General features: G+C 46.2%; 1 protein-coding gene across 2 annotated transcripts; it reads left to right on the top strand.

Moving 5' to 3' along the window:
* Positions 1-4,207: 4,207 nt before the first annotated feature.
* LOC112872466 lies at positions 4,208-6,450 on the top strand. Of its 2 annotated transcripts, none has more exons than XM_025935554.1 (3): positions 4,208-5,495; positions 5,579-6,244; positions 6,329-6,450. In XM_025935554.1, exons 1-2 carry the CDS (start codon positions 5,154-5,156, stop codon positions 6,200-6,202), a joined length of 966 nt encoding a protein of 321 aa, XP_025791339.1. In that variant the 5' UTR covers positions 4,208-5,153; the 3' UTR covers positions 6,203-6,244; positions 6,329-6,450. The 2 variants fall into 2 exon arrangements, with proteins under 2 accessions (XP_025791339.1, XP_025791340.1); XM_025935555.1 differs by lacking the exon at positions 6,329-6,450 and having other exon boundaries at positions 5,579-5,780; positions 5,876-6,030.
* The last annotated feature ends 15,045 nt before the right edge of the window (positions 6,451-21,495 follow it).

The raw sequence follows: 21,495 nt of genomic DNA, 5'->3' as shown, positions 1-21,495 counted from the left end.
AAAGGACCTTTATTAAAATATAATTATATAAACAATCACTTTTCCTTAGCATTACAATTTTTAAACACACTTTTGCCACTTTTTGTACATAACAACACACTAAAAATCTAGAGTGTGACCATGCTATTTACCTAGGTGTCACACGAAGCAACTCCCTGGCTGCCATGAGCGGCCCATTCGGTGCAGGCACCGATTGGGCCACGGAATCCCGCTCCACAGGACGCTGCGGAGCAGCACGCGCGGCCCCCCTAGGTGGGGGACGGCGTGAGGCGTGTTGTGTCAAGGACGCCACTTCCTCACCCAACAGGAGGTCGTGATGAACGTTTTCCTGCACCATTACGGTCTTGAGCTTCGACCAAGCGCAAACCAAACCTAACTCCCCTACCTGGAGCGCCGAATGTCGGAGGAAATCTCCAGCCGGGTGGCGGAATGCACCTGCCTAATCCTAGTGAAGGATGGGTTTGGAGGAGACTTAGGAGCGCTTGATCAGTGGGTGGATAAATGCAGGAAAGACACAAGGAATTTAGAGTGGTTCGGGCCGCCGGAGAGTAATACCCTACGTCCACTTTGGTGTTGTATTGATGTAAGGTTGGACCTTGAATGCTTCTAAGCTTCTGTGTCCTCGTCTTCTAATGAGTGCTCGCTCCCTTTTATAGTCAAAGGGAGGTGCTTACACTGTGCGGGGCCCCGACAGGTGGGCCCGGCCAACAGGAGCTTGTTCTATGAGAGATATGGAGATCTTCATCTCCAGCTCCTCTCTGTAGTCCTCTCGATCGAGAAGTTGATGTGCGTATCTACAGCCAGGATATGGCCATGTGCAGCGTTGTCTGCACAGTGACTGCCGTCAGTGTTACCCAATAGTGTAGCCGTGCTGCCACTGTTGAGTCAGAACCTTCTGTCAGGCGAAGGAGCAGTGCTGACCCGCCGTGCCGTTGCCTCCGCGCGCACTGTTGCAGTGCACGCCTCGGCACGCCTGTTGCAGGCCATCATCATGCACGCGCGCGGTGCCGCGACGGGACTGTACACTGCTTGCACACAGTATATGGTGACACGACGCGCCGCCTTGGAAATAGGCGGGCTTACCGTGGTGTCAGCCTACCTGCCCCGTGTGTCAGTGGCAGGCCATACTTTTGACTTGGGCGCACCCAGCCCACCTACCCGCATTTAATGCGGTAGTTGGGCTGGAGTCCCGTGAAGGGCCTTCAGCCACGGGCACGTGGCAGGGCCAGCCCCGCTCCCGCCGAGGAGGCAGCACATGGCGGCACCGGACCCCTCCCCGGGGGAGAGGGGTCCGGGCCTCCCGAGGCTGGTTGGAGCGGTCAGGCCCGCGGAGGTACGACCCCCACACGTGGCGGCCCCGGACCTCCGTGGGGAGTCCGGGTCCACGGGGGCCACCCGAGAGCACCCCTGCCCTCATGGGCACGTGGAGGCCCCGAACCTATAAGAGCACGGGGGCGGTCCGGAGACCATGAACCCAACTGTCAGGCCCGGGCCGTATGCCACGTCACCCAGAGGATGAGGAGCATGCTACGGATAGCGAGACGCAAAAGGTTCGGACACCCTAGCAGGAGGTACCCCTGTCCGTATGTATCGACAGTATACTTTAATTCAATTATCAAATTAATTGATTTAATTGAATTAAGTTAACAACTTTGATTTGTGTTTTGAAATCCATAAAGGCTATGGCCTTGAATTTTTGTGGGTAAGCTTACTTCTAGCAGGTAAGCTTACTATGAATGTTTCATAATTTTCTAAAAATAGAAACTAAAGTATTTGAATTAAGTTCAAACTTCAAGTTTAAATTTAAACCTTAGGCAAATCAGTGCTATAAATCTTGAAAATTTTACTATAAACTATTCAACTACAGAACCTCATATGGTAAAAAGATTTAAGCATAAAAACCTCAGTAGCATGTTTGAATGAATTTAAACCATTTTAAGCTTGATTTGCATAAGTTCTAATTAATTTAAGCTAGAGTTCAGTATTGTATTTGAAATTTACACACAAGCTTACTCATACCCTAAACAGGCTACATATCAAAAATCACAAACACTAGAGCTAGCATGCACAAGGTATGCTCAAGTTTTAAAATAACTCAAACAGTATTTGGTTTCAAACCAAACTCTAGTAACAAAAGTTGTAGAATTTACTTCAAGGATTCAAACAAAACTGGTTTGGTATTTTTCTGAATTTTCTACAAATTTCTACAAATTTCTAAAGATCACTGATTTTGAAAAGAGGGGAGGGACTAAAATCTTGCAGCTAGGCCCTCGGGAAGATTCAAATCAACGCAATTGGGTCCTTGCTCATCAGGACAGAGAAGCCGAGGTGTGTCAGCCAAATTCCGGCAATGGCGGTCACCAGCGGCGAGGGGGAACAGGCCAAGGAGGATCAGGGGACTAAGGCGGTCCTAGCTAGGGGTGATGTGCAGATCGGGGGGGTAGAACGGCGGTGAACCAAGGCGGCGGTGATGGAGCTCAACCATGGTGGTGGTGTTCCGGTGTGATGGCTCACCGGCGGTGGATCAGAGGTGGGGAAAAAGCTCCAGGAGAGTAAGGCGGTTCGATTAATCACCTTGGTGAGGGCTGGGACGGCCGGAGGGATGGGTTCCCACGGCGACCCGGGACGGCGGCGAAGGGGAAGCTCGTCGGTGAGGTGGATGCAGTGCTTAAGGGCGGTGATGGAGAGGCTGGTGAGCTCCACAGGATCAAGACGAAGCTACTGAGGGGGCTGTCGTGGTCTGAGAAGGAGCGGGGCAAGCTGACGACGGCGCGGTGGTCGACGGCAGAAGGTGAGCGCGGCGGTGATCCAGTGGAGACGAAGGGCATGTTTGGAGGCCTACCTAAGCTGCCACCGCCTAACCGTAGGCATGCCACGCAAAGTTAGGCATGCGTTTGGATGCTGCACTAAGCTTAGCGCGCCACAGAATGTGAGGCGTGCCACAGCGCACTCGCCACGCAGAAAAACGCCGCGACTGCGGCGCTCGATTTGGCCGCCACAACCAAATCGCGCCGCAGCCTCCTCCCTCCTCCGTCCGCGCCGCCAGGTACTGCCCTCCCCCCGATGCACCTCCTCCGTCCGCCGCCCCCCCCACGGAAGCCACTCCGCCGTCTGCCCGCGCGAGCTCCGCCCCCCCCCCCCCCCGCGGAAGCTCCTCCGCCTCCGCCCGAGAGCCCCGCCGCCCCCCCCCCCCCGATCCGCCTCCCCCCCCCCCGCCCGCCGCCCCCCCACCGGCGGAAGCTCCTCTGCTCGCTCTTCTACTCCGCTGCCCCCACCCCCCCGCCCCCGCGCGGAAGCTCCTCTGCTCCGGCTTGCCCCCCCCCCCCCCCCCCCCCCCGCAGATGCCCGTTGGCTTTGCTCCTTCACCGAAAATTGACTAATTCGCGCTGGAATCTCATGATTTGTTTCCATTTTGTTTTAGGCGTCCGTGGGATACCGGCTGCAAGCTCTGCTCCGAAGGTATAACTATCTCGTTGTTGGTAATTGTCGTATATGTTGCGTGCATTCTATTAATGTTTGTATAATCTATATAGATGGGTGCAATGAAGCAATATCTTGAGTATTGTTACTACTATGATCATTATACCAGAAGAAGAAGGATATTTATTTGCATGGCCATTTGTCTTTGTATATTGTGGTACAAGTTGCAACAAAATAGATTGGTCAAGAGATGTCTCAAATACGGTTCTTTTTTAGAAAGAGATTTGGAAAGAGAGAGAAGGCTTAACCGTCTTTATAATGGAACTGATGCTGACTGTATTAGTGAGCTGCGCATGCGTAAAGATGTTTTTCACAGGTTATGTGATCATTTAAGGTCCCGTGGATTGTTAGAGGACAGTATCAATGTATCTATTGAAGAACAAGTCGCCATGTTCTTAAAATTTGTTGGCCATAGATGGACAAATAGATCAGTTGCCTTTGAATTCTTGCGGTCCGGAGAGACAATTAGTAGGTATTTTAATATTGTATTAGATGCTTTATGTGTCCTCTCTCGTGACATCATTATCATGAGAACCACAGAAACACATACAAAGATAACAAGTAGCCCGGGACGATTTCATCCTTATTTTGAGGTAATATACACACATATAATTGAAATTCATCTTCTAATAATTCCGTATACTAATAGAATAATTTTTTTCTTTTTGATTTAGAAATGTGTAGGAGCACTGGATGGCACTCATATACCAGCATCAGTTCCTATATATATGCAAGATAGGTTCAGAGGTAGAAAGCACTATCCAACACAAAATGTGTTAGCTGCTGTGGATTTCGATCTTAGGTTCATATATGTATTGGCTGGATGGGAAGGATCAGCTCATGATTCCTTTGTGCTCCAAGATGCTTTGTCACGCCCCTCAGGATTAAAAATTCCAGAAGGTATTAGTGGAGTAATTAGTATACCATATTTTGGCTCTTAAAATGAGTAGCTAATGTTAGTTAAATTCAATTGTAGGTCACTATTTTTTAGCTGATGCTGGATATGCTACTAGATCTGGCATACTACCTCCTTATCGAGGTGTTCGGTACCATCTTAAGGAGTTTCAGGGCACTAGACGGCCAGAAAATCAGAGGGAATTACTCAACCTTCGTCACTCCTCTCTTAGGACAACAGTTGAGCGGGCATTTGGAACACTCAAGAATAGATTTAAGATATTAACAAGTCAACCATTCTTCCCTCTAAAAACACAAGTAAAGATAGTTTTGGCTTGCTGCACTTTGCACAACTTTATAATACATGAGGGACCTGATGTTTATGTTTATGATGATACGACATGGTTTAACACTCTTCCAAGAAGCAATCGTCACCATGTTGATATGAACATAGACAACCAACAGTGGGCAAATATGCGTGATCAGTTAGCCCAACAAATGTGGGATGATTGGAATCAAAATTGATGTACTATGTGGCTGTTTGCAGACCTACTTAAGTGCATTTTGTAGCTGTTTTCAGACCCTATTTAAGTGTATGTGTGGGTGTTTTGAGACTCTAATCATTTTGTATTGTGTGGCTGTATTATCATACTTAGTTAAGTGCATTTTGTGGCTGTTTTGAGACTCTAATCTGTTGTTTAATTCAATTATATGGTTGTATGCTGACCATGTTTTTTTCCATATAACTATACATACATAAACTGATCTTTAGTTCAGCTATGGGCAAAGGGAAAGAAAAGGCTGCAGGTGGTGGTCCAACTCGTGAGAGAACCATTGTATGGGATGAGGATCAAACTAAGTTTATGCTTGGTTGGTATATTGATTATATAAAGGAGCAGCATGCTGGTTTTAAGCTTAAAAAACAGCATCACTTTAAGTGTTCTGAAGCGCTGAATAGGCAATTCAACATGGGGGTAACTGTTACGCAAGTTGAGAGGCATTATAGGCACTACAAGGAAAATTGGAAGTTCATTGCAACAGCATTAGGCAAGAGTGGGAACTCCTTTGACAGCTCAAGGTCTATGGTCATCATGTCTGAGTCAGATAAGGCTAAACTAAGTGTATGCTATTTTTCTCAATCAATTTTTGTTATCATTGGCTAATTTATAAATGTACATTACTAACATTTTGCAACTTTGTGCAGGATAGGGTAAGAAGACTCCTCACCAAGCCTATAAAATTTTTCAATGAGATGCAAGAACTCTTTCAGAACAGCAGTGCGGATGGTTCGCTTGCTATGGATGCCAACACTTGTATGAATGACACCCAAGATGACGAGGATAATGATTATGATGATGATATTTGCAATGACTTCTCCAACTATGCTCAGCGTGAGGATGATCTAGGTGATGATTCTGACACTTTACCTTCTCCTATAAGTGGTCAGCCTGTTATGGCTTCACAAGTGGCTGATCTAAGCTCATCTAGCTCTGGAATGAAGCGCCCAAGAAGTGAGGGTCAGCCACCTAAGAGAGATGTGAGGCTAAAGAGCCGTATATCAAAGGTTGGAGATACAATTGCAGCTACTTTGGTGGAACTTCAAAAGGAAATGAAGAAGCCACCGCCCCCTCCACCAGTTATGCGTAGCTCTGATGATATATTATGGGAAAGGCTTGAACAGATGACATTAACTACTGACCAAAAGTTGATGGTTGGAACATATCTAGCAGCCAAAGAACAAAAAGGTATGCGTGGTTTCTTATCGGCTTCAGCTGAGGTAACATTTCAGTCATGGGTACTCAAGTTCCTTAGCGATGCGGGGCTGTGAATTGGCTTGGTGTGGGTGCTGCTATTTTGTTGAAGTGCTCATGTATTACACATATGTTGTATTCTGGCTGTCATTACAATTACTATTTGCATTTGGTTAAGCTGATTTATTTTACACTTGTAATAGATTCATCGGAGTACTCAAGATGGGTGATGCGAATGGAGGCTGACCGCTGTGAATGGAGGCTGACCATAGGAACTTTTGTTAACTGCTAGTGCTCTACTATTTTGTTAATCAGCACCATTGTAAACCTGATTATATGATGGAGCTGGTGAAAACTATTGATAACTGCTTATATGGGCTGTTTGTAGAGCATTTCTTCTAGGCTGATCATAGAGCATTTTGCTAATACTCTATTATTGCTGCTATGTTCAAGTATTATGGAGCTGTTATGAACCATCGATCTTGTGATGTTCAAGTAATATTTCTGCTATGTCCAAAATTTGGTGGCTTCAGCACTCTTTTTTTGTTCCTAAAGCTATTTGGAGCTTGATGTTCAAGAAGACTCATGCATAAGTTAGGCATATTACCAAATAGATGCCACACGTGCCTAACATTAGGCGTGGCAGGACATCAAACACTTACCATACTTTTCTTCAGCATGCCTAATCTTAGGCGCGGCAGTACACCAAACACATGCCTAAGCATGGCTGCTTAGGCACGCCGCACTTGTGGCGGTTGCCTAACCTTAGGCGGTGGCGGCTTAGGCAAGTCTCCAAACAGGCCCGAAGTCGAGAAAGGCAACAACGGCCGTGCGAGCGGATATAAGTAGTCAAAGGGAAGCTCCTGGTCATGCTGTGGGGTTAAGAAGTGGCACGGCACGCAGTAGCTGCTGCTGGCGACCGGCGGCGCATCATGGCGGCCGGGCGAAGCTCGGGCAGAGGCGGGGCGGTGTGTGTGGCAGAACCAACCTGAATTATACCGGCTCAAGTACGTGAGTCCATTCCTGAGGGCTCCAACGTGCTTCAAACGGTATAATCCCTTGGCCTGTCGGGTAACGTCCCGATAAACCACCAAATACAGGATCAATAAGGTTACCTCACACGAAGGTGAGTCCAGAGATACAGGCACCATCATATTTTACATCACAGGAAATTACAATATAAGAGTTTCCAAAAGGAGTACGAAGTTTCAAATTTAGAGAAAACATTACAAAACTGTTAAGGTTATAGTTTTTGGCAGCGGAAAACATACGCGATGATTACAACACGTCGTCAAGACGGATGTCATGCTAAGCCCTGGCACGACATGACTTGGCATCATCAGTGTTGGCCGGGGACGGATCCCATTCCACGGACCAACCATCTGGAAGAGCACAGGGCCAAGACAGGGGAAGAGTAGGACCTTCAAGACTTTACCTGTAAACATGTAACTAGCAAGGCTGAGTATACTAATACTCAGCAAGGCTTACCCGAGATTGGGTATACTTTAGCCCGTAACTAGACTCATGAAGGCATTGCAAGGGTGCTGGGTTATTTTTAGCTGAAAAGCAACTAAGAGTATAACCTACTTTCAAGTTTTAGCTTTCAGATTCTAGCTTGTTTAGCCATCTAGGTAAGCTCCAATACTAAACAGGCAAGATAGATATTATCATTCATCAAGATTATTCCATCAACAATTACACTTTTTACTCTATGTGGCAGAAGGAACAAGCAGTCTCAATCTTCGTGAGAGGCGGACGATTCTGAATCGAATTTAACCTTGCAAGGTAAACCTAACTCACACGCTTGGAACGTCCAACGATAATTCTGAACCAACCGTTTGCCTTTCATTCCGGGTCGTGGACAGGGCCACCACAAGCGACTGCAGGACCATACGCACACCCAATGTGTGCAGGACGTACGTCTATAGCGCGACTACAAAACCCGTACTCCTGGTTGCCCTTGCAACACGTATTCCCACATGTCGAATCAAGTAACCAAAAGAACCAAATACATGTGGTGGTCAGTATGTCCACTTGCCGGGCCGATTGGTTACTAGGCTTACCGCTTACCATATTTCGCGGTATGTCGTTAGTACTTTCAAACGCTTAGCCACCACTACCACATGGTTCGGCCTTAACCACTTTTAACAAAATAGACAGGGTAAACCTTCAGGTCATGATACAACACAAGACCCAGTCCATCATCCTTATAGTGGTTGCAGAACTGTAAACAAGCAATTCCTATATCGCGCGAGTGACAGGAAATCACCCGACTTTTACCGGTCCTATTTAGCAGAGCATCTAAGCGATGAGGACTCGGGTTCAATACATTGGTTCCTAAGATTCATGCATCTAGGGTTTCATTACAACTCCTAGACTTAATGCAAGATATAATATAATAATGAAATTGTAGTAATTTGAAATACTGGGATGTGCACCGGGGCTTGCCTTTACTGGTGGGGCTGAAGTCAGTAAAGTTAAGATCTTCTAAACTTTGGTTCGGGGCTTGCGATATTCCTTGGTGACGTTCATTTGGTCTTCAGGAATATCCTCCGCAGACTTCTGGGAGATTTTGTAGGTACCATTTGCGGAAGTAGTCGTATCTACATGCAATGCGACATTACATTCAAAGTGTGCACATGAAGCTATTTTACCTCACAACAAAGTTGCAATCCAACACTCATTTAACATACTACTCACATAACAACCAAAAAGATCTAAACTAAACTTAGATAGAGCTTTAGGTGGACAACTAATTGGAATCGACTACTCGTTGAAGATTACAACAGAGCCGATTGGAAACAGCAGAGGTTTAGTCGATTGAAAGGTGCATCGGTTTCCTAATTGATCGATGAAAGCATCGATTACTTTAGCAGAGGGATGATTCCTAAAGCAGCTGTGTCTTAGCTGAGATGTGTTTAAGTGTTTTCCTAGATAACTAGGTGTGGTTGCATCGGCTCGACTACGTCAGCACAACAATTGAGTGAGGTACATCCGATTGGAGTGTGGTTGAGGGTATGACCGATAGGTATACAGCCGATCTCTCAGTCGATAAATCGGCCGATAGAAGTGTGTGGATAAGGATAGAAAGACTAAGGACTGATCGACCACATTTGATCGATATGGAAAACAACTAGAATCGGCTTGGGTTGGCCGATAGCAAGAACTCTAAGATCGTGTGTGCATCTTCGATGCATCGAGTATGTGCAGCCAATGTAGGACAGAACAAAAGAATTATATCGGCAGTAGCCGATATTAGAAAGATAACAACCATATCAGCTAACCAGCCGATGGTAGAAACATATCACAAGAAATGTATCGGCTGACAGCTGTTACGCAGAAACATCATAGACTTAGAAGAAACGGATGCTTAGCGGCTGAGCTGATAGCCGATACTGAAGCATAGCTGCAAAGATGTATAAGCTAAGCAGCAGATACACACGAACTAATAGGGATCCTTATACGAAAAGGACCTTAAGAAAACGGCAATCAAGACAAGGGCAACGTCTTGATGGCAGGGATATGAGCACTCGGGTGAAAGATTAACTAGATATTACACATCTCTACTTAAGACATACATCCTATGGTCAACCCTGTAACTACAACACATGCATACAACTTGTAGATTTTGACCTAAGGATTCAAACAAAACTGATTTTGTATTTTTATGAACTTCTTACGAATTTCTATGAAATGTAGAAGTTCACTGGTTTGAAATAAGGATGGCTCTGGAAATTTTACAAAGAATACCCTAAAACTTTCTAAATCAAAGCAATTAAGTCCCTAGTCCGGGAAAACAGAGAACAGGAAGATAACGACGATATCCCGGCAAAGGAGTTGCCGGCATTAGAAAGATTTAGTGAATCAGGGCAAACCTTGGGGTAGCCTTGGTTGTGGAGAAGAACAAATGGAAAGTGAATTCCCGCGGTGAACAGGATCAGCAATGAGAAGAGCTCGACGGTGACGAGATTTCGTGGGTGACGAAGAAGTTTGTCGGGAAAGGTTGCAGTGGGTGGAAGATGGCCGGGGTACTTCTCACGGTGGCCCAGGGTGACGGTGGTCGGTTGAGCGATCAACGAGGGGTAGGAACTGTTGGACGTCGTGGACCCCTGGGACGAGACGATAGAGTCGGATTGGTTCGCTATACTGACTCCTCCACGAACCTTAGGGTTTTCTTGCTCACGGGTTGAACTTCCTCTGCTCACGCACATGCGATGCTAAAGCATGGCCGACCGAACACCTCTGCTCGCACAAGAAGAAACCCTCCTCGACCTGACTGCTCCGGTGCGTGCACTGCTGGCATATTTGCGCAGCCATTCGCAAGGCCGCCGCTCCTGATTTGCTTCCACACCAACGGCCCCCAGCCTGCATGCACGTGGTCGGTTGCCTTGCAAACACACGCGTCCGCGGAAATAGATCGGTCCGGCCGTCAATCCTGCGTCGTGCTTCAGACCCGCGTCGCATTGCTCCTGCTTCGACCTTTGCATGAGTGGAGGGAGCTTGCTGTGCCCGGCTGCACCGCGGCACTCAGCCACCTCCTACACCAGGTTCTGCGCATTCGACCGCCTCGTGCTGTTGCGCAGCTTCTCTTTTTGATCTCGCCGCGCCATATTTGCCACCTTTGCCTCCGCGCGTGACTTCCCTGCACACCGTCGTCCTGCACGCCGCGCAATTGCTCGTCGTTGTCATGCATAGCTCCTCCTCCTTCTCCTGTTGCCGGTCCCGCACTTGCTTCGGCCTTGCCGCGTCGCAGGTCCCTCCGCGGCCGTCCTCGCCAAGCTACCATTGTGCGCGGCCTCGTTGCCCTCCGTGCGGGTCTGCCCCGAGCCGCCACGCTTCAGCTCCATCCACGCATGCCCGAACCGCGCACGCGTCCTTGGCCCGCGACACGTCCCGCCTGTATCACCCGTGCCAGATCACACTCCGCGGCGCATGCCTGCATGCTCCAACGCCGCCTGTGCTGCTCGCTCCAGCGCCTCCTGCCGCGTGCTGCTCCACCCGCACCGCGCTAGTGCCCGCGCCGCCAGCTCTCGCCTGCTCTCCGCTCCTGGGCTCGCGCACCTGCGCCGCGAGCTATCTGCACACGCCGCCAGCGCGCTGCTCCTCCCATGCGCTCCGCACGCCGCCCGCGCGCTCCGCTCCGCCAGCGCTCTGCCCAGCTGCCGCCTAGAGCCCGCCCGCGCCAGCAAGCATTTATGACACGTCATGATGACGGGATAGACTCGTCATAATGATTGGATAGACATGTCATGATGACTTGCACCTTTTACACTTTAGTCCTGAGTAACTTTGAGAGTTACTTTTGTAAATCAAATACTTGCATAAAAGGACTTGTACTTTTATAAAATTACATAAATACCCTTATTTTCACCACTTTACCTAAAATTTTTACACACTTCAACACATACATTTCAAATGAAACTTTTGGATATATATATTTTTTTACAGGGGATAAAATAAGAAAAACATGTTTACAAAACCACCTTTCTCTTATTTTGAAGTTTCCCTCTATCCAATTACATTTTGCAAAAACAACCTTAGGTTTTTCTGTAATTACAAAAATGCCCTTTTTACTTGCACTTTAAATTTTCAAAAGCTTCACATAAGCATACACAAGCTTTACACTAACAAGCACATGCTTCACACTAACAATTTATGTGCCTAGTTTACAAGTACATGAACTGTCACAGTGTGGCTCGTTCGGAAGAGAACTAGAGGGGAGGAGCTAGAGTGGCGGATGGCTTGGAGGCAACGCAGGGGAGTTACTAGAGTAGAAAATGGCGGCGGTAGAGCGGCAGCAACGGTGAGCAGCGGCGGCGGCGGCAAGCAGCTGCTGGCGGCTCGGGCGGCGGCGTGGCGCGCTCGGGGAGGGCTAGTAGGAGGAGCTAAGGCGGTGGGCGAGCTTGGGGGCGACGCGTGGAGCGGCGCTGGAGCAGTGGTCGGCCTCGGGCGGCGCGGCAACGGCAGCGGGCGGCGGCGCTATCGCGCGGCAGAGGAGGAGGAAGAATGGGGGGCGCCAAGGGCTAATTTGTTGTTTCCAAAAATTCCAGGGACCTCACTGTAAACTAACTTTTCCTACTAATCTAAAGTTAAAATGAGAAAATGGTCAAAATAAAAGTTGTAGATCTTTTCAAACCCTATAACTTTTATTTAGGGTTCCCATTCAAAAAGTCAAAGGATAGAGCTTTATTTACAAACTTTAGACTCAATTTAAACTTTTCAAAGTTTTTGTCCTTAGTTAAGTAAATTCCATATACTTTTGGACTGAATTGCAAGTTTAGGTAATGTAATGATGACTAACACTTTTACACTTTGAACCCTAGTCAAAATTGGAAGTTACATGTGTAATTCAAATATTTTGCATAAAAGGACTCCTACTTTTGAAAAATTACACATAAGTCCTTCCCCCCTAAAAGGAATCTCGTCCCGAGATTACCAGAGTGATGTATTGGAAGATAATTACCTAAAGATTCTTAAGGAACTTGGGAAAGTTTTTCTGAAGATAATCTTCAGTTTCCTAGGTAGCTTCTTCTACAGTATGATGGTCTCACAAGATCTTATACATTTTAATCTTCTTTCTTCTAGTGCTTCTCTCCTTGGTATCTAGAATTTGAAGGGGTTGTTCGATATAAGATAGATCAGGCTTGATCTTGATGGCTTGTTGTTCAATGATTTCAGTAGGCACTTTGATGCATTTCTTGAGTTGGGATATATGAAAAACATCATGAATGGCGGCCAACTGAGTAGGAAGACAAAGTCTGTAAGCCGCTAGGCCACAGGCTTCGGTGATTTCGAAAGGTCCGATGCATCGACGTGCTAATTTTCCTTTTATACCGAAACGTTGAACACCTTTAGTAGGAGATACTCGAAGATAGACATAATCTCCTACTTGGAATTGTAATGGTTTTCTCCTTCGGTCTGCATAACTTTTCTGTCTAGACTGAGCTGCCTTAAGATTGGTTTGGATAAGTTTGACTTTATCTTCAGCTTTGGTAACTAGATCTGGTCCGAAGATTTGGCGTTCACCGGTCTCAGACCAACTCAAGGAGTTCGACATCTTCGACCGTACAACACCCTCTGCCGAGCTCTACCCTGCCCGCATTTATTTGACCCGTTTAATTACCCTTTGAAAAGGGGAATGCAAAGAACTATACCCCCTCCAAGCCATTTGAAGACTGGACTGATAGCTATTGTTATACGAGAATTCGGCCAAGGCTAGACATTTGTCCCAATTCGTACCATAGTGAATGATACAAGCTCGGAGCATGTCTTCAAGAATTTGATTAACTTGTTCAGTCTGTCCATCAGTTTGTGGATGGTATGCAGAGCTTCGAATAAGCTTGGTTCTGAGAGAAGACTGTAATTGTTCCCAGAAGCGTGCAATGAATTGTGCCCCTCGATCAGAAATGATGGTCTTAGGGACACCATGCAAACGAATAATCTGATCAAGATAGACTTCGGCATACTTTTTGACAGTATAAGTTGTATGCACGGGAATGAAGTGAGCAGTTTTGGTGAGTCTGTCAATGATTACCCAGATGGAATCATGTTTCTGAGATGTGTTAGGAAGACCAACGATGAAATCCATACTAATGTCTTCCCATTTCCACGACGGAATGGGTAGTGGTTGGAGTGTACCGGATACCTTTAGGTGACTGGCTTTGACTCTCTAGCATGTATCACACTCGGATACATACTTAGCAATTTCTCTTTTCATTCTGGTCCACCAAAAGTTTTGCCTAAGGTCTTGGTACATTTTTGTACTACCAGGGTGAATAGAAAACTTGGATAGATGTGCTTCATCAAGGATTTGCTTACGAAGCTAATGATTTTTAGGTACAACAATACGATTGTTGAACCATAGAACTCCTTGATGATCCGTGTGGAAACACCTATATTTTGCTTCTCCTTGAGATAGTTTCTGTTTGATAATTTTGATACCTTCATCATGCATTTGTGATATGATGATTCTATCTTGAAGAGTAGGTTCAATAGATAGGAGATTCAGACTACCTTGAGGAATGATCTCCAGATTGAGTTTCCTCATTTGATAACAGAGAGTTTCACTGAAGGTTTCTATGGATAAGCAATGACAATGTGCCTTGCGGCTTAGTGCATCCGCAACCACATTAGCCTTGCCGGGATGGTAGTGCACCTCAAGATCGTAGTCCTTGATTAGTTCTAATCAACACCTTTGCCTCATATTTAGGTCAGCTTGAGTAAAGATATACCTGATGCTCTTATGGTCAGTGTAAATATTACACTTGGCACCCATAAGATGATGTCTCCAAATCATGAGAGCATGAATAACAGCTGCTAACTCAAGATCATGGGTTTATAGTTTTGTTCATGATTCCGGAGTGCTCTGGAAGCATAAGCAATAACCCAGTTGTCTTGCATAAGCACACAACCAAGTCCGGGTTTCGGAAGCATCACAATAGACATCGAAAGGCTTGGTACTATCTAGCTGAGCTAACACTAGAGCAGTGGTTAGAAGTTTTCTCAGTATGTGAAATGCTTCTTCACACTTATCATCCCAATGGAATTTAATCTCTTTCTTGAGTAGCTCAGTCATGGGTTTGGCTATTTTGGAGAAGTCTGGAATGAACCGGCGATAATATCCTGCCAATCTAAGGAAACTATGGATTTGATGGACTGAAGTTGGAGGCTTCCAATCCATAACTTTCTGAACTTTGGTTGGATCAACCGATATGCCTTCACTGGAGATAGTATGTCCCAAAAATTTCACACTATCAAGCCAGAATTTGCATTTAGAGAATTTGGCATAAAGATGATGATCACGTAGTCGTTGAAGAACGACACGTAAATGATTAGCATGATCTTCATCAGTCTTAGAGTATATCAAGATATCATCGATGAAAACTACAACGAATTTATCAAGCTCTGGCATAGAGACGGAATTCATAAGATACATGAAGTATGCCGGTGCATTAGTGAGTCCAAAAGACATAACCAGATATTCATAAAGTCCATATCTAGCCAAGAAAGCTGTTTTTGGAACATCACTAGGCTTGATTTTGATTTGATGGTAACCAGAGCGTAAATCAATCTTAGAAAAGATTTTGGCTCCAGCTAGTTGGTCGAACAAAATGTCAATGCGGGGAAGAGGATATTTATTCTTGATAGTAACCGCATTGAGTGGACGATAGTCGACACATAGCCTTAAGCTATTGTCCTTTTTCTTTACAAAGAGAGCGGGGCATCCCCAAGGTGAAGCACTTGGGCGTATGAAGTTGGATTTTTAGCTCGGCCAATTCATTGGGTGGCATTCGATATGGTCTCTTGGAAATAGGAGTTGTGCCAGGTTGGAGCTCAATAATGAACTCGATATCCCGATCTGGTGGCATTCCAGGCAAATCGTCTAGAAAGACATCGGGATACTCACACACTATAGGTATGTCTTCTAATTTGATGTCTGTGGTTGCATAAACGCAAGAGTGAAAATACTCTTGTTGGGGTAGATAGAGGGTAGTGGCTCCATCATATGGTGAATCAATCTCATTAACTCGGGAGGAGATATCTAACAACACCTTATGTTTTGTCATCCAATCCATCCCAAGTATAATATCCATATCTTCTAAAGGGAGTAAAATCAAATCAGTTTTGATTACCTTACTACCCAACTGTATTGGCACAAATCTAATCAATTGATTGGAACCAATCTTTCCCCCAGGGGTAGAGATCATATACGATCCCTGGGCTTGATAAGGATCAAGTCCCACTCGGGCAACACATTTGTTACTAATGAAGTTATGAGTTGCACCAGAATCAAACAAGATAATAATGGGTTTATAGTCGATAGAAAATGTACCCGTCATTATGGGGGCTCCTTCTGGAAGTTCCGCAAGGGTGGTGAAATTGACTCGCCCTTGTCGAACTTGCATTACTCGCTTCTTTCCCTTGCCCTGATTATTCTAATTAGAATTCTACCCTTGAAGAGGCTTTTTGGGCTGAGGACAATCCTTAATAAAGTGATCCGCACTCCCGCAATTGAAACAACGATGAGTGTTGCTTCTTTGCTGAAATTGTTGAATGTTTGGCCTTGTGCCAAACTGTTGCGGCTGTTGCGGAGGCACTGGAGGTCTATACCCTCCTTGCTGTTGGGGCGGGCGAAAAACCAATCTGCCAGGTGGAGCGTTCCGTTGCGGTGCTCTGAACTGTGTGTTGGGAACAACACGATACCTTGGTGACTGAGCACTCGAGGGTCCAGTGGGAGTTTTCCGTTTCTTCTCGGCACGATGTGCCGTGATGCAATCCTCCTGAGTTAGGGCCATATTAACCAACTCACTGAAGTTATTAGCCTTAACAAGGTTCAGGCATTCCTGGAGTTTGGTACTGAGGCCACGACAAAAACGATCTTGTTTCTTGGTATCATTGTCCGCATGATAGCCTGCATATTGGCATAGATGATTAAAAGTCTATGTATACTGCAGTACCGTGCGAGTGCCTTGGGTGAGTGCCAAGAATTCATTCAACTTCCGCTTCATCAGTCCTTCAGGAATATGATGTGCCCTGAAGGCATTCCGAAATTCTTCCCAGGAGATAACATGGCCATCAGGTTGCATGGCGCAATAGTTATCCCACCAAATACGGGCAGCACCACGAAGTTGCTGGGCGGCAAAGTGAGCTTTGCTCGAGTCCGCACATGGTATAGTGAGAAGGGCGAACTTCGATTCAATGGTATGAAGCCAGGCATCGGCATCCAAAGGTTTTTCAGCCTTACTGAAAAACGGGGGCTGAGCACTAAGGAAATCCTGATAACTTGCCACTTGGGGGTTGAGGTCATCACAACCTCCTCGTGATTGCTGACGATGTTGGTTCTGTTGTGCCTGCACTAGCAGATTGAGAAGCTCGGTCTATCATGCCATATCTGCTGCTAGATTTGGGGGTGGTGGTGGCAGTTGTTGGGAACCGCTAGCCTAGTCTGTCCTGAATCCTTCAGGAGTTCCACGCCTAGCGCCAACCATCTGAAAAACATGGAAGATGTCCATTATGTCAAGTTATTCTTGCTTCCATTTTCAGATCATACCGCACACAAAATGGAACAGATCGAGAGATAGTACAACAGATTGACAGATTGATAGATAGCTGAATAGAAACTTGAATTTATAGATCCTAACTGGTGGTCTGTATATTACAACTTGGTTATCTACCCATTACCATTCAACCATACCTACTCTTGCCACATATAGTACAACAAGTGGCCCTTAGGTCAAGCTAGTTTACACACTTCCTATGTCACACCATGGTACACTAAACACATCTAAGATATCGATGACAAAGATGAATTAGAAGTCGTCGAGGTTGCCCACAGAAGACTGGCTGCCAGATGAAGAATGGCTGCCGGATGAAGAATGATTGAGCTGAGGATTTGGTTCTGGATCTCCGTGTTCCAAATCTATCTCAGATACACCTTCAATTTCCTCAGGTTTTTCTTCTGAATCTTCTTCTTCTTCTTCTAGCTCATTTGGTACAAGAGGAGGCATTTGCTGTTCTTGGAGCATCTCAATATGTCTAAGGGCATCACCTAACTCTTGGTTCAAGTCATGGACTTGTTCCTGCAAAAAGTCAATTACGGTGTTGCGCTGGAGAATTTGAGAATCACCATCCAAGATTTGCACCTCCAAATATCCAATAGTAGTATCCCTTCCAGCAATCCCTTGACCAAGCGAATGAATCTGGTCATCTTTTAGGGAAAGATCCCTATGAAAATCTTGGGCCAGATTCACCATTTCGTCCGTACTCTTTTGCATAAGTGACTAGAAGCGATACTGAGCATTCATATACCTGATTACTGCCTTGAGAGTCTCTTCGGTGAAATTTCCAACTAAATATCCGAAATAGTTTGTTATGTAGTTCCACTCAGCATCATGTGCAAAAACTGCCGGAAATAGTCCAATGGGATGGGCTGCAACTTCCTCTGGATGCTGTTCACAAAAGGTAGTAATAGCCTTAAGGGCTGTTGCTTCAAAGGTGTCCACGAGACGATATCTGACAACCTCTATCTCAAGAGATTGCCACCCAAGGATAGGATGTTGGGGAACAGTAACAATGGCATGGCATCGAGGGACTCCGACCTCAACATACTCACGACCCTTATACTGGGGTGGGTACCGATAGTGAAATATACGAAGTGTATCCCACAATATTTTCAGAAACCCTTCCCAATGTAGACAAGCGGTGTGAGCATATCCCTCAGTATCCCAATAAATCCTCCGAAAATCTGCCATCTGAATCAAAAGGATTCAAATGTTAGATAGGATGTAAATTTCCTGAAGTTTGATAAGGGTTGTGGGAAGATGTGAATCAGACTTATGAAACTACTGGAATGCATCAAGATAGACATCCAACTGAGGACTCACAAGGTAAATGGAACAAGATATTGGATTCTGGTCATAGCAAGAACTAGAGATTAGATAGTTACGATATATTTGGCAGATGAAACAAGATACTAAGATACTAAACCCTATGGCTGTGTGATTATTTCTAGACTGCACTTTGTGGATAACCACACTCTAAGTATCCCCATCACATTATGAACATGAGTTTTTAATTCACAATCAATTTAAAGATGCATGCATGCACTAACGTCCTCACAAACTAAAAATAACTGCCCATTAATCTGGGTCTTACGTAGTTAATTACGGTGGCATAATTGATACGTCTCTCCCTATGATATCTAGTCGATAATTCCTAACCATTCAGAACCTACCGATTCGTGGTTAGAGTACATGCAGAAAACCACAATATATATCCTGAACCTTTCATGCCAGCATTTCATGAAAGCGTTCCCAATCATTACTGTTCACTATAGAAACAGCATCTGTACAATTACCGCCGTACAGACAATGTTAACATACATTATCGAAACAACGTATTCACAGGGGTACCGCAAAAATGGGGGGGTATGAATAGCGATCGCCATACCCTGCGCCTAACCATATACTCCCAATATAATCAACCTAAGTTGATATATTGGCAGCATCTCAAGTAGGCCACTGCTTGAGAAACAGCGTTCGGTTCGCATCACTGACGGGAAGGCTAACTCCCCAGTTAGCTGAGGATCCTTACCTTCTTACCTCACCATCGAAGGTGTCGTTGCAGAATGTAAAGTTGGGTTGTGCATAAATTTAAGTTTTGATGAAAAGGTAATGCTAGAAGTTAGAGTTATATATATATACTATAGCCACCTATAATTCCCTTATTAGATATCATCCTAAGGCTTTACGTACTAGGCACAATCCTTAACGAAACCAACGTAGTTTTGCAAAATACTTTGTTGGTCCAATTTTATACTAAAAGCATTTCTAAGGCAATTTATATCTCCAATGTACACTTGTTAGCTCTGATACCAGCTGTGGCAAAATCAACCTGAATTACACCAGCTCAAGTGCGCTGATCCTTTCTGATGGAAGCTCATAAGAACGAGGCCCAAGACAAAAGGAATTAGGGAAAGAAGGATGCGGCAAAAGGATGTCCGAAACCTGAAGAATCGATAAGAGCCAAATAACAGGGAAGGATCATTTAATGCTTCAGCGGTTCGAATAATTACTTCATTAAATTAGCGAAAGGGTTGGAGTTTTACTTTCAGACCAAGGACGCCTGCATCGGCATTCGAGGGTTCCGCCATCTGAAGCTCCAATGGTGATCGAAGGTTCGAGATTGGATCTAGGGTTTGCTTCGCGAGTTTCGAGTTCACGCTCTAAGGCTTTGATCTAGGTTTTGTGATTGGATTTCTGAGCAGGGGTTTTGGAGCGCAACTTGGATTTGGGGAACCTATGTAGATCTATTTCGGGTAAGTTCCAGATTTAAGCGGAAGACGGAATTGGTTAGAAATTGACTCAGAACCGGATCAGCACTTTGAGGGAAAGGTCTGATGCGTTGCCATCGGCTCCCGGTAAATCGGCTTCTTGACAGTTGCGGATTAAAATGAAAGGACTTCATTCATTGGGGAAACTAGTACAAAAGGGGAGCCGATTGCTCCTAAAGCTGATCTATCGGCTTGATCCTACGATCTCCCACCAGTGGGTGCCTAAGACTTTGTGGCGCTTGATCGGAGAGGCTGCGCTAGCGCAGCTAGCATCGTTGTTGCCGTCGTCCTCGCCACTATCACTGTTGTAGCCGTTGCTGTCTTCGGTCTCTTCATCATCATCATCATCGTCGTCCTCCGACGACCCGCCACGCAGGAAGCCTCCTGCCGCCGAGTCTTCCTCGGTTGATGGGGCATCGATTTCTTCCTCCGAGAAGGAGAAGTCCCCCTCCCAGGATATGTCATTGTCATCGTCTTCATCTAGTTCCCTACCGAGAAGGAGCTGGAGGTCTTCGCCGTTGGTCAGGGATTCATCATCCTCTGACCAAGCCTGGAAATCCCACTCCTCTGCATCCCAGTGCAGAGGAGCACAGGCCTCGTAGGCAGCGATGGGGTCGAACTCCGGGGTCATCTCTCGGGTCATCTCGGATTCAAAGGAGATGATGGAGGAAGCAGAGGATGAGGAAGCCATTGCGAGAGAAAGAAGGGGTGGTTGCTAATGGCTGACGGAAGGAGGTGAGTGAAAAAAGAAATCTACCGGGGCAGGCTTATAAAGGCAAGAGTAGAATATGAATCGGCACCGTGACGGTTTCCAAGGAGTTAGATGCAGAGTAGTCACATTCTGCGGCAGTGGGAGTGGCACGCGTGTACGGATTTTGGAAGTCGAAGGGGCGAGGTGATGGAAAAGAAAAAATGGTTTCGGAATTATTATTTCCGAAACCAGGGAGGCATATGTTATCGCCATAATTTAGCTGTAACGCCCGCGTTTTTACCTTATTTAAATTACAGCACAAATCGCACGCTAGGAAATATTCTTTCGTCAAGCTCGGATCGTTCCTAAACCCTTACCGTCCGAACTCCTAATCACCCAAAACATCCCTCGACCTTTCGCCGTCTGACATCCGAAATTGACCGCCATCCTTCCTCCTTTCCTCGACCCCTGCGACGTGCCGCGTGCTCAACCCCGCACTCGCGACCGTCACCGCGAATCTCGCCGACGCATTTCCCCCCCCCCCCCCGCGTGCTCGACCTCGCGCTCGCGACCGCCGCCGTAAAATCCGCCGACGCCCCCCCCCCCCCCTTTTCCTTTTTCCCCTATTCCCTTTTTCCTTTCTCCTTTCTCTGTTCCTGTTTCTTGCTCCTCTCACCTCCCCTGCACGCGCAGCACGGCATCGAGCAGAGCTCAACGCCGGCCACCACCACCACACCCCCACCCTTTGACGACTCCACAGGAGCCGCCTAACCCGGCCCTCCTCTGCGCGCGCCGTACCCTCTTGCCGCCTCGGCGCTCGTGCTTGCCCCGGCGTGCCGCGGCAGAGC

The sequence above is a fragment of the Panicum hallii genome, chromosome 8, assembly GCF_002211085.1.
Source record: "Panicum hallii strain FIL2 chromosome 8, PHallii_v3.1, whole genome shotgun sequence".
Lineage (NCBI taxonomy): Eukaryota > Viridiplantae > Streptophyta > Magnoliopsida > Poales > Poaceae > Panicum > Panicum hallii.
This window is presented reverse-complemented; position numbering and strand designations above follow the sequence as displayed.